The sequence below is a fragment of the Prunus dulcis genome, chromosome 4 (genome assembly GCF_902201215.1).
Source record: "Prunus dulcis chromosome 4, ALMONDv2, whole genome shotgun sequence".
NCBI classification, from domain to species: domain Eukaryota; kingdom Viridiplantae; phylum Streptophyta; class Magnoliopsida; order Rosales; family Rosaceae; genus Prunus; species Prunus dulcis.
Window position 1 is genome coordinate 21,992,230 of NC_047653.1, and position 12,795 is coordinate 22,005,024.

Here is a 12,795-nt window from a genome sequence, read left to right on the forward strand (position 1 = left end):
GCCTGCTCCCGCAGAAGCTTCTTCGGCAACTCGTCAACCTCGGGCAGCTCCATTTGAGATCCGAGGATCATATGGTTGACGAATTGCACCGTCTTCGACGGACAGGCGATCGTGACGGCCTCGGTAGGCCCGTCCTCGTCCTCGGCCGCGAAGACGGCCCTTGAAGCCTCCGAAGGGCGGCTCCGTTTGGAAGCTGGCGAGGCCTCCAAGTTCACCATCACCGGCAGTTTGCCGGCAGCCTTTGAAGCGGCAGCATCTGCGTTCGGCTGCCTTGGGACTTGACCCTCGGCAGTAGGCAGGGCAGCGGCTTCGGAGCTCAACTGCCGCAGACGCTCCGAGAGGACCACGTCCTCGGGATCCGTCTCTTGCCGAACGGCAGGGGCCTCGAGTTGTTTCTTCTTCTTCTTCTCGAGGCCCATCATAAGGCGCCGCCTCGAAGATTCGTTCATCTTCTTGGCCTCGGAAACCTTCCTCGAGTCCGTCACTGGTTAAATGCAACCAATCAGTCAGCGTGCATGCAAAAATTGGAAACCATAGAGGGAAAACCCAAATAGTATACTTACTCTCGGCAGGGTTGACAAGTCTGGCTCTGATGAGATTGTCGGTGAAGAGGAAACGCGGATACACTCGCTCGGCAGCAGGTACCTTCAGCCTCACCCTGTCAATCTGCCGAATCTGACCTTGCGTTGGAGTCGGCTGCTTGAGTTTGCCTGTCCGAAGAAAGAATCAGTAGCAGATATAAAAAGGAATAAAAAGTAAGACAGCCTACCGATCGGTAACTAGGAACAATACCGGCGGTTTGGAAAGTCGTGGGCACAGGGAACTGCGGGCGCACTCCCGACGGTGATTCCCAATCCCCGGAGAGTAGAACCCGCCGATTCCTCCACGACTTCTGGGAAGTCGGCACCGAGCTGATGAAGTGCCCCCGCTCGGAAGCTTTCAGGCAGTTCGCCTGAACCCAGCCACCATGGTCGGCACTCTTTGATTTGGTGATGCTGTAGAGATGGGAGAACTGCTCGTAGGAGGGCTCCCCCTCCCCGGCAATCCCAAATGCCGTTATCACCCCCATCAGGGCCACCCAGAAGTTGGGGTTGTATTGGCCCGGGGCGTACCCGATCTGGGCTAGGATATCGGTGAAGATATCCAGCATATCGGTGAAGAAGGCGACTTCACCGTCCCCGGGTTCGCTAAGGCATTCTGTAGGGCTCGGAATCCTCATCTTCACCAAATCTGGAATGAGGTATTCGGCCCTAATCTTTTGGAGCTCCCGTTCGGTAATCTTATTCGGCTCTAAATAGTCGACCCCGAATAGAGCTCTCTTCGACACGCCTACCGGTATCCTAGACCGCTCCCGGTGGACGATTGTTATCCTCGGCCGAGAGGGACCAGCAATGATCTCATCACGACCAGAGGTAGAAGCCTCCGGCAGGGGATCGAGGGTACCAAATCGGGTACCGTCTTTGAAGACTGCGGCTAGCAGAAGCGGCTGCCCCGTCATCAGCCCCTTGCCGACGCCATGAGCAGGAACGGAGTTCACCTCCTCACCGATAATTCTAACATCGGTGTCCTCTTGGCCCTCGGTATCAAAGCTCACGGCCAAACTAGAAGTGTCCCAGCCCGATGATAACTCTTCATCAAATGCGTTGGGCTCACTGCCGAAGGAGGACTCGCTAGAAGACATCTACAAGAAAAAGGAAAAAGGGTGGCTAAGGTTCTGTAATGAACTACCCTACCGATGTCTAAGCCACTACCTATAGTCCGCTAGACTACCGGACGAAAGCTCCTAAGACGATCGGCCGGGCCTATACTACGAAGGCATGCACGAAATACGAGAATCAAAAGAAAATTGAGGGTACCGAACGGTATTTTACCTCGTGTAGTATGGTAGCCTTGGTTGCCGTTCAAACGCTTCGGAGATCGCCCTGATTACCGATAATTCGCATGAAAATCGCCTCGATTGCCGGAAACTCGCGCGAAAATCGCCTTGTTTGCCGTTAACACTCTTCGGAAATCGCCTACGCAGAGCTCTCGCTTCAATTCTCAAATGCAAAGTGAGTTTTGCGCCTGGAGCAACCTCTATTTATAGGGAGATGGCTGCAACGGTACGCCTCGGGAAACCAAACGGCTCATAATTGCAGCCGTCAGACGTCGCTTCGCTGGCCACGTGTCGCCCGGTGGATGGTGATGTCAGCTGCACGCCTGGTACAGAAGACGAAGCGTCTCTGCACGCCGGGTGCAGAAGGCGAAGCGTCTCCACGCGCTAGGCACGGGAAGCGAGGCGTCTCTGCCCTCTCCCCTCTGAGCCTTGGCGACCTATCGGGTCTCAGGGGAGCCTTCCACAAACGAACTTGCCGAACGGCAGGGCATCTACGAACCCTTAGGGTAGAACCAAATTCCCTTCTGAAGAACCTTCGGAAGAGAACTTGGGGGACTACTGTTTATACCGTATATTAACGACCAATGACCACCTGACACGTGGACGGAATCGACAACTTGACATCACAGGCCCTTCGGCATGTGCCCTACCGAACCCTATACATCTTGATGCTTTTGCTCTAGGACACGTGCCATGCTCACGACCAGCTCCTACAGTCCCACATCGGAAATATAAACATAATGCACGCCTCCCAAGGCCTATATAAGGAGACCCCTATTCCCAAAAGAAGGGGACAGAAGAACCAACGGTACGCTACCGCTTGATGTGTAATCTGACATTTACTAAATCCGTACTTACTTAAGCATCGGAGAGCCTTCGGCCGGTACCGCACCGGTATCCCAAGGTCTTACCGCACGTTCCCTTTTTGCAGGAACTTGATCTTCCGAAGACTAACTCCCTTCCGAAGACACAATATCACTAAGTTGGGCGAACCACGTGTCAAACCACTTTTTCGCATCAACAAGTTGTAAACGAATATCAAATGACAAATATATCCAAGTTGTGACACCATGTGGCTGCCACCTAAGCAAACTCAACGCCTCTCGTTATGAAATTGACATATTAGGGTAATGTGGGACACAGAATGTGAGTCCAGGGAACATAATAACCCAATTTGAATTGTAGTGGATAAAGTGGGAATTTTCGATAAAGCATAGGGAGCATATTGATAATTAACCATTTATTTATTTAATTTGCCTGAAGTGACCCCTCTTTTAAGTGCAGCAGTCTAGTTGCCTCATGGCTACTGTTGGATTACTTTATTCTTGCAGCGGCACGACTGCACAAGATGTGCTCTCTTCTTCTCCTTTTTTTTAAAAAAATAAGAATTTTAGCATGTATGGCACGACTGCAATGAGCAAGGGAGATGTCGATCATGTAAGTTTGCACGAACTGCATGTAGTATCTTCTTCTTCCTCAATTTTCCCTTTTTCGGCAGCTGCTAGTTTGATGAGATTGCCCTTCCTTTGAATAGTTTTGCATAGTCACATGTAGTTTCCTTGATTACTTATAGCATGTAGTTGCACGAGTTTGAATGATAACCACCATAGAATTGACAGTGAGTTTGAATACTCACTTCTCTCATCCCTTTTTTTTTAAAGGTATGGTTCCTTCCTTGGATAAGCCCCAAGAGGTTGATATTTTTTTGCTAGAGTTGCATGATGGCTTTGGGATCATTTGGTCTTGCTAGCATAAACGTGGCTTGGGGTTGTAATTCAAAATATAGTGTGGGTTTTTCATTGACTTTGATAAGGTTTATGGCTTTGGGAACTGGTATAATGACTCGGAAAATTGACTTTTTTGAAAATGGCTAGGTATGCAGATCATTATTTGAGGGTTTGCTTGGGCCAATGTAAATAAAAGAGAAAATTCATTTGCTTGGCATGGATTTGATGGGTACGCATGAAGGCCCCCAAGTGTACTGGCTGCATGATATGGATAGATAATCCAACAACACTTGAAAGTTAGCATGGGTAGAAGGTATGAGCTTGAGCTCTAAAGAGGAAAGTGCACTTGTAGACAACATGTCACAATAGATGTTGGATTGTGCATGGACATGAAGGGATAGCCACTAGAAAGGTCATGTAGGATGAAAAGAACATGAAAAATTCAGCCTTAGAGATAATGAAGGATCCAAATTTATTTATTTTTTCTTTCGTTTTTTGGTTTTGTTGAAGGACTCAAGTAGGCCTAAGAAGCATATGGTAAATGTACAAACATTTATTTGCTTGCACTGATGATCATAACGAGATTAATTTGCAGCTTGCATCGATGAGAGCTTTAGCTTGGCTCAACATGCTTTGCTTGTTTCCTGCGGCAACTTGTTATTCAAAATGTGCATATAAGCTTCACCATAGCCTATTGTGAAATGATTTTGCTTGTGCTCCAAATGTTGGAGCTGTATGTATAAATAAAACTAGGAAAAATATTCATCGCCAACAAAAAAATAAGACTTTTCTTGCTTGCACCAAGTAAAAGACAACTTTTGAAGAGGAGCCCCCTTATAATTTAAATAAGCAATGGTTATGTGCTGTTGAGATTTCTTCTGGCGTCTGACTTTGGTCAAAGCTTGATTGGCCTCATCTCCTCCAACGGAATCTTCCAGCAGTAGATCAAAACCAAATTGATTGCAAATATTCCATAAGAAGGCAAAACAACATAAAAGATGTTAGAAACCATCATTGACTCAATAATAAATAGCCAACACAACATTGAAACAAAGAGCTTCTTATCTTTTAGTTTTGTGATGGTTTACTGCACCAACAAAAGTATTGCATCGTAGAACTTATCAATATGAGAGAACCATCGCATCACGGCTTAGTCCCCAGTGAAATTGCCATTTATGTAGGGGTCTTTTTGTCAAGAGATGCAATGAGCTTGTAGACTGAGCTCTCTTTAACCCCTGTCTGAGTTTGCAGCACCAGACCCCAAAACACCCCGAAAAAGTTGAAGCCTTAGGGAGTGCTTTGGTTTTCTTCAATGGCTCTTCAGTACATTGCAATTTTTGATGAGAAGGATACAATAGCTGACATTGCTCGATGATAGAATTGAGCAGGCACTGAAAGGGCTTTGTTTAAAACACAGTGGAACAGGTGTTCGGATAGCTGCTGCTTGTTTGGATAGGCTTTAGGCGGCTCTAAAAAGAGTTGGAAATGATGCATTGATGTTGTACAGGCTTGACATGAGAGAGCTTGCTTTGATGAATCAAGATACAACTAGGCTTGGCATGAGAGGCTTGTGGCATGACAGCTAAGAGCCAATAAGTTTAGCAAGAGAGAGAGAGAGAGTTGGAAAGGGAAAAGCTTGGAATTGTATAGACTATATCTTCCAGCAGCTCTAGAATTGCTTCCACCAACCTGAACGGATTTCTTGAAACAAAGAAAGTTAATTCTAATGCTTGAATCTTAGGATGGGGATTTGTAGAAATGCTTGGGGTGATGTTTAGGGCTTGGCATGGTGTTCTAAGGGAAAAATGGCGGAAGGAAAGCATTAAGGGTTGAGATTTTGGGTGATGAGAATGGGGTTGCTCATGCTTTGGGTTTCTCACCAAGAGGGTGATAACCATAATTTCAGCTTGGCTTGAGAAGATGAATGTTTCAGATCTGGAATAAGGCTTTCTGAGAGAGAGAGAGAGAGAGAGAGAGAGAGAGAGAGAGAGAGAGAGAGAAGAACAAGATGGAATGGTGCTTAGGCTTGATGTTTCCAGCAATTGGAGGAGAGGCTTGCTCTCTTTGCCTGAGTTGGTTCTTTAGGACTGAGAAGAAGGAGATGGAAGGGAAGGTTCTTGGGCTTGATGTTTCTAGCAGTTAGAGGATAAGCTCGCTCCAACGCTCTGGTTGAGTTGAGTCCCCCCTGCTGGGTAGCCACTGGCCTCCTTTTATAGACGCTGGAACCCCTCTTTACCCTAGAAAGCCTAGATGGTTTCTTCTCATTTGGCCAAGTCTTCTTCTTTCTTTCCCTTCACTTTCTCCAATATGGCCTAATCAGTGAAATCTCCCTAAAATCAGTTGAATCCATGGCTATTGAGACAAAACATTTTGGTGCCCCAAAGCCTTCCTGCAGTTGGATCTTGTAGAGGCTTCCTTTCCAGGAACGTTCCAGCTTGGCTTTTCTTTCTCTTTTCTTGCGTGAGCTCATATAGGTAAAGATGGGTAAAGGTTATGGTCAAACAGAAAAGTTGAGGCTTATCTCTTTAATCAGCCTAGATATTTATATAAACTAGATTTTAAGGGTTTTGGTTTGATTATGGCAAGGCTAGTCTGATCTCAAGGGAAAGGGTACTAGAATTTCTCTCTTACTTACTCATGTGTTGGGCTCAAGAAAGTGAGCTTGGATTTTGGTGCTTAAACCTCCACCTTTTGAACCCTCAATGGGCCTTATGGACCTTCATACCCGTCCATCGTATCGCTCTGCCTGCTTAGAGAGCTTGGCAAGGTAGATGAAGTTTTCACGCTCTGTTACGAGACTCATGGCTGATCTCAGAGACAGGTAATCAGAGAATTCATAGTTGTTCACAACGTCGAGTTTGGGGTTTGAGGCTCGCGAATTCTTCCCATACCCTGATTTCTTTCCCTCACCCAGATTTCTTCCTCTCCCCGAATTTCTTCCCCCACCTAGATTTCTTCTCCCCCTACCCTCCAATTTCTTCTCCCCATCAAAAAATCAACATCCAAGCCACAATCAAAACAGAGGAAAAAATCACTTTAATTGGGAAGAAATCTGCTACTAGGATTTCAACACTGGTTGTTTGATCAGATCTTTGTTGGTATTTGAAGGGGGGAAGAAATTGGGAGGAATGAGGAGGGGGAAGAAATTGGAAGGAAGGAGGGGGACGGGGTCTGAGTGGTTGCGGGCTGGGGAGGAGGATAGTTGTGGGATGAGTTTGGAGGTTGGAGCTTACGGGTAGAGGTCATGGAGGAGGGAGGGAGAGAGAGAGAGAGAGAGAGAGAGAGAGAGTCAAATCGAAGGCCCATCCAAATATATGGCAGAGATGAGATAGAGGTTTACTGGGGATGAGGGTGACGGAGGTTGTGGTGGAGGTGGTGGCTATGGATCGGGGTGTGGGGGATTGGTGTTTGTAGTTGTGATGGAGGTTTGCTGGGGAAGAGAGAGGCTTGATCGGGAGAATGCACACACAAAGAGAGAGAGAGAGAGAGAGAGAGAGAGAGAGAGATTTTTTTTAATTTTTAATTTTTTTTGGTTTTAATATTTTATTCATATTTTAATTAATTTAAAATTAAAACATGTGGAAAATATAGGATCCACAGTGTCATGTAGGCAACTAACAGAGAGATCTGATAGAAATCCTAACGGCGGAACCACATTGTAACAAATTTAGAAGACCGGATTATGTGATTGTTAAAATTGAAAAAAATAGGAACTAACATGCCTTAAAGAGTGTAATTATAAGATACTAAACTGTAATTAACCCTATAAAAAATTCTGTTTTTAACATTTATTTTTAGTTATAAGAAAATGATGAAAATACCCTTAAACTTAACAGAAATGTCAAAGGAGTTAGATATAGGAGATGAATTACAATACAAAGTTCATGTTGTTAAAAATAACAATTAAAAATTCAGGTGTAATAGTACACATGCCTAAAAGTTTAGGCAGTGTTTTTGCAAATTTCCCAACTGGCTTCCCTATGTTTAGGTGAATTTCCCAAAAAAAAAAAAAAAAAAAAAAAAAAAAAAACGAAATTTCTTCCTTTATGGTCAAAAGTCGAACATCAAAACTGGCTTTGCTGTGTGGAGGACTCTCCGACTAAATTAGCCTCTTCATCGTCTTCAAGTCTAGTTTCGAAGCAAACCCAATCTTGGGTTTGGTTTATTGGAAGAAAGTGTTTTATGATACTAAGATATATAGTTATAATTCGATAATAATTCTTCATATTTAAGGCAAACCCGATATGATATACGAATAGATGGGGAATTTATTCGTGAAGAAGCCCAAGATCACCGAGGTCGATCGAGCTATTCTCTCTCTTAAGACTCAGAGACGCAAGCTTGCTCAGTACCAACAACAGGTACAGTTATTACTATATTTTTTCTTCTGTTCAATTATCTCGTAATACTCTCACGTTTTGTGAATTGCGATTTTTCTTTTTTAAAATTTCTGTTGTTGGTTTCTGTGTAAAATTTTGGTTTATGTTCTCGTTGGTCAGTGGTAATATTGAGAGAAGGAAAACTGTGGCTCTGATCTCAAACGGGCAACAGGAAATTAACAGTTGAAAATGGTCAACATAGTTTGCGTTTTAAAAGTTTTTGTTTTTGTTTTTGATAGGTGGAGAAAATTAGTTTTATTAAGGATGTGATTTGAATACGCTTTTGAATTTTCGATGAAGGATAATAATTGGGTTCACATATCTAGATGATTTTTGATAGCATTTGTTATAATTTCTTATGTTGGTTCCATTTCTGTTATCCACCTTTTCCAGCTTGAAGCTGTAATTGAAGCCGAAAAGCAAGCTGCAAGGGATTTGATTCGTGAAAAGAAAAAGGAAAGAGCTTTGTTAGCATTAAAGAAGAAAAAAGCACAAGAAGACTTATTGAAGCAAGTGGATACCTGGGTTATCAATGTTGAGCAACAGGTGAGTAATATAACGCAACCGTGCAACTTCTTTCGTTTGTTTCAATTTTGTTTGCTCTTTCGTGGTCATTGGTAAGAGTTAAGCCTATGAACACTTCATCCCTTTGAATACTTTTACATTTGTGCCTAGATTGCTATGATTTTGTTACTGCATGTGAGCAAGTAATGACTTAGCTCTGTTTGTTTCTGCTCTACTTAGAAGTTGATATTTTTTCAAGAAAAAAACATGTTGACACTCCACTATACATTTTGGTTCAGTTGCTAGATATTGAACTGACAAGCAAGCAGCAAGCTGTATTTGAGAGTTTGAAGGCTGGTAATAATGCGATTAAAGCCATACAAAGTGAGATCAACCTTGAGGATGTTCAAAAGTTAATGGATGATACTGATGAAGCTAAAGCTTACCAAGATGTGAGCTTGACTTCTTCTCTTTTATTTTGTTGGTTTTTATTTATTTATTGCGCACTTCAAAATTTAGTATTTCAACTGAGCTTGCTTGGATTGCATTCTTAGAATGAGCTTCTCTGTGAAACATTTTTTGGCCATTTGTGAAGATTTTTTTAAATTTTACAAAGTATTAAAATTTCTGGTGTTGGTTATGTGCCAATTCATATTCTCTGTCTCTCTGTCTCTGTCTCTGTCTCTGTCTCTCTCTCTCTCTCTCTCTCTCATTAGACACTTATAAGGGTACTTTAGTATCAGAGGTTTTCCTTCTTTTTCCCTTTCTTTGGTATGGGAGACGAAATGCTTGGAATGCTTTTGTTTTTTATTATAAACGAAGAGTTGTGGAAATATTTCTAGGTTGAGTTTGTTTGCCTCCTCTTTTCCTCACAGGAAGTGGAGGATACTTGTTTTGAGTTTCCGAAAAAAAATGCGCCATGAATTTCTTAAAAAGGGTGTTGAACATGTAAAGGATCATATCTCTGCTCTGGATATATAAGCATGCTGTGAATTGAAAATAAGCCATATGTTCAAAAGTGACATGACCTTCAGCTCACCCAATTTCCTAGTGCGCCCCCCTCCTCCACCCCCCACCCCCCCAAAAAAAGTCATCAAATTCTAGTTTATGAAAAATACAGAAAGATGTGAGTGCATATTTACCTCTATGTTGGTTTTGTTTTCATGAACTTCTTGTCCCCACAAGCAGTGGAGGACTTATGTTTAACCCCTTATATACTGCTCTTGTTTTCAGTCTCCAAATAAAATTGCATATGGATCAGAAAATGTATTACATGTAAGGGATCATATATATGCTATGGTTTAAGTAACCATGCAATGGTGAACTGAAAATAATCCATATGTAAAGGATCATATCTATAAGCTATGGTCAGCCACCTTGTAATGGCCGTACTTTCCACCCCCTCTTTGTTTGATGAGAGATACCTACTTTATTTGTTGCTTCTGTGATCTCATAAAAAAATCACTGCTCCTGTGTTTTTCACATCATTTGTGCATATTGCTGTAATGGGCTTATTATAAATCAATGATGACATCTAAACTTTAGCTTCATCTTTGTGTAGCATCTTCTCTGTCTTAATTTGTTCTTTTTAATAATTTCTGCCATTTCTATGATAATTTTGATAGGAAATTAATGCAATCTTGGGGGAGAAATTATCAGCAGAAGATGAAGAGGATATTTTGGCAGAATTTGAGAATTTGGAAGCTCAGGTATGGTATTTCTGTTATAATAACATTCTCACCAATCCTAAGAACATTGCAATTTGGTGTCTCATCATCCCTTTTCCAGCAGTGTTACTGCAGGACTTCTAAGATAGAGAATAGGTAGATGCGCAGTGCCATATCCCACTTGCTTGTCACTTGCAACTGGGATGTTCGGTAACTGGTGTTAAGCCTTTACAAGTCTAACATATATTCTAACCCTAACCCGTTAGATGTAAAACATCTGAAGGTTTATCCTGAAAGGAATGAATGGAAAAAGCAGCATGTCGTATCAATGGATAATTCTGAGAATATTTCATTCTTACCGAATACGTACAGAACGTTATTTTAATTGTTTGAATTCTTGGCGCGTAACAAAATTTATAAAAATTAAAAAATTAAAAAAATTTGGTCAAGTGAATAAATGGGTAGAGCCCTAATTACGGTTCCAATTATAGGGAACATGAAATTGTTGTGCAATGTACAAGGCGTGTTTTATCCCTCTATTACCTTAATTAACAGTGAAGTTAGTTTTCTCAGCGAAAAAGTGGTAAAGTTAGTTTCCTTCTCCTTCACTTAACTCTTCACTCTCTTGAAACCCGCCTTTGTTCTCCTCCTTCTCTCTCCTTGTTGAAATTCTTGAGAAACCAAACTTGTGGTATGAGGGTTTAGTTTCTAGGTCCATTAACTTAGATACGTAAATCAATAGTATGAAAGGGTCTATTAAAAATATCATTTTCAAATTAGATATGTAAATTTAAAATTTTTCCTTGATATTTTTTCTTTTGTCTTCTTCTTGTTCTTGTTAGTTTTCCCTTTAAGTTTCTGGGTTGTGTTTATAGTTATTTTGGGGACACTGAGATGCAAAGGGCAAAGGGGCGAGGTTGGAGAATGAAAATTTAAAATTTGGGAGTTTTTCCTTTGCTCATGACTGTTGGCTTTTAAAATCTTGTCTTCATATGTTGCTTCTGGTATGGAGGCAAAGTGTCGGAATGAGTGGAGGGTGAACTAAGGATGGACAGGACATGGTCTATGATGTTTTTTCAATAAAATAATAAAAATACACAGCTTATGTATTGTGCAACAATGTAATGTCCCAATAACTTAAAAAAAAATGCCGTTCTTTTCTTGTGAGACCCATTCTACAATGTGGTCCTATGATCCAAACCACGGATTTTCACTACTTATTGTATACTTGATGCAAAATTCTTATAGAAATCCCCCAAGAGGTTAGTTTTTAGTCCAAAATCTAAAGAAAGTCTAATTCAAATCCATGCTTGGGTGGGGTTTTGACATTAAGAATATGTTATGATTTCTTACCACGTGGCTCTCTTACCTTTCAAACGAAGCACAGGATGAATATGAACTCCTTGTGTGGGCATTTTGTTGTTTTACCATGACTGTTATTGAGCCCTATGTTTGAGGTCTCTGAATGGATCTTCATGTGTGTTCAAAGTGGATCTTGCAGATTTTCTGTTACCAATTAAATCATTTATGAACTATTTATATATCAAATTATGGCATGTACTTTCTTTTTTTAGGTTGTCTTTTGTTTTGTTGGTTTCTCTATGTTGGCACATTGCCACCCACCGCATAGCACATAATTGTGTCTAATCTAAAAGTGAAAGTCCCCTTCCTTTTTCAGGTCACTGTTCAAGATATGCCTAAAGTTCCTGCTTCTGTGGTGTCTCCTCAAGAAGATGAGAAGTTGGACCTTCCCGATGTACCAACCAGAGCACCAGATGCACCTGATGCAGTCACATATGATACCGAAGTTTCCTCTAAGAAAAAAGGTCTCTCTCTCTCTCTCTCTCTCTCTCTCTCTCTCTCTCTCTCTCTCTCTCTCTCTCTCTCTCAATTGCAAATGCTTGACAATATTTTTGAATATGCAGTTATGGAAGAACCATTGGTGGCTTGATTGGATTGAGCAGTTGAATTAGGTTTACATATTGTCAAAGCTGTTTACAAACTTAAACTGTCCATCCATTCTGCATCCAAGCATGTACCAGTAAAAATTATTTGTGTGTGGAGAACGTTGATTGTGTGTGCTTGTTTCTTTCGCCCCAAATTGGATTGTACAGATATGTATTGCTCAACTTAGGCCAAAGAAAATAAACTCTCACATCATATATTTCTTCACATGATGAACAAAGAAAAGAAACAGGTGTGCTCGGAGATGAAACTTGTCCAATCTGAAAATCAAATCATTTGCGAAATTGTTATGTTGTGCTGGGATTTCAAATATATTAGTTCCTATTCTGAAGTTTTAACTTTCAGAAGTTACTCTTAGGCCTTCTCCAACCATGGGAAGGCAAAACCCAAAATTTGGGATTTTTAGTCCAAAACCTTCTCCAACCAATATATTTGGAGGGAGGTTGAAAATTTGGGTTGACTGAAAAATGGGGCAGTATTAGGCCCTAGATTCCAGTCCAGCGGAATTTTTGTGGGACCTAATTTGCAGTAAACAACAGTCATGTGGGGCCTCATTCAAAGCAAATGATGGGCTGTTGCCCACTCCTCCAAGTTCCTGGTTGCGTGTCAAAGCTTAGGCAACTTAAAAATTGCACTTCAATTGCAGCATTTCAAATGAGTTGTTTTCAATATATATT

The 12,795-nt window shown here is 41.7% G+C and overlaps 1 protein-coding gene across 1 annotated transcript; it reads left to right on the forward strand.

The window, feature by feature from the left end:
* The first annotated feature begins 7,626 nt into the window (after positions 1 to 7,626).
* On the forward strand, positions 7,627 to 12,411 carry LOC117626784 (vacuolar protein sorting-associated protein 20 homolog 2). The gene is made up of 6 exons (XM_034358626.1): positions 7,627 to 7,964; positions 8,376 to 8,528; positions 8,786 to 8,938; positions 10,112 to 10,195; positions 11,832 to 11,979; positions 12,079 to 12,411. The coding sequence occupies exons 1-6, from the start codon at positions 7,863 to 7,865 to the stop codon at positions 12,102 to 12,104; spliced, it is 666 nt and encodes a 221-aa protein (XP_034214517.1). The 5' UTR covers positions 7,627 to 7,862; the 3' UTR covers positions 12,105 to 12,411.
* Positions 12,412 to 12,795: the final 384 nt, after the last annotated feature.

What these genes read in the sequence shown, in the direction of transcription:
- LOC117626784 (XM_034358626.1), top strand. Translation starts at nt 7,863, where the DNA reads ATGGGGAATTTATTCGTGAAGAAGCCCAAGATCACCGAGGTCGATCGA. An exon ending in TTGCTCAGTACCAACAACAG is followed by an intron (nt 7,965 to 8,375) that starts GTACAGTTATTA and finishes CACCTTTTCCAG; the next exon opens with CTTGAAGCTGTAATTGAAGC. An exon ending in TTATCAATGTTGAGCAACAG is followed by an intron (nt 8,529 to 8,785) that starts GTGAGTAATATA and finishes ATTTTGGTTCAG; the next exon opens with TTGCTAGATATTGAACTGAC.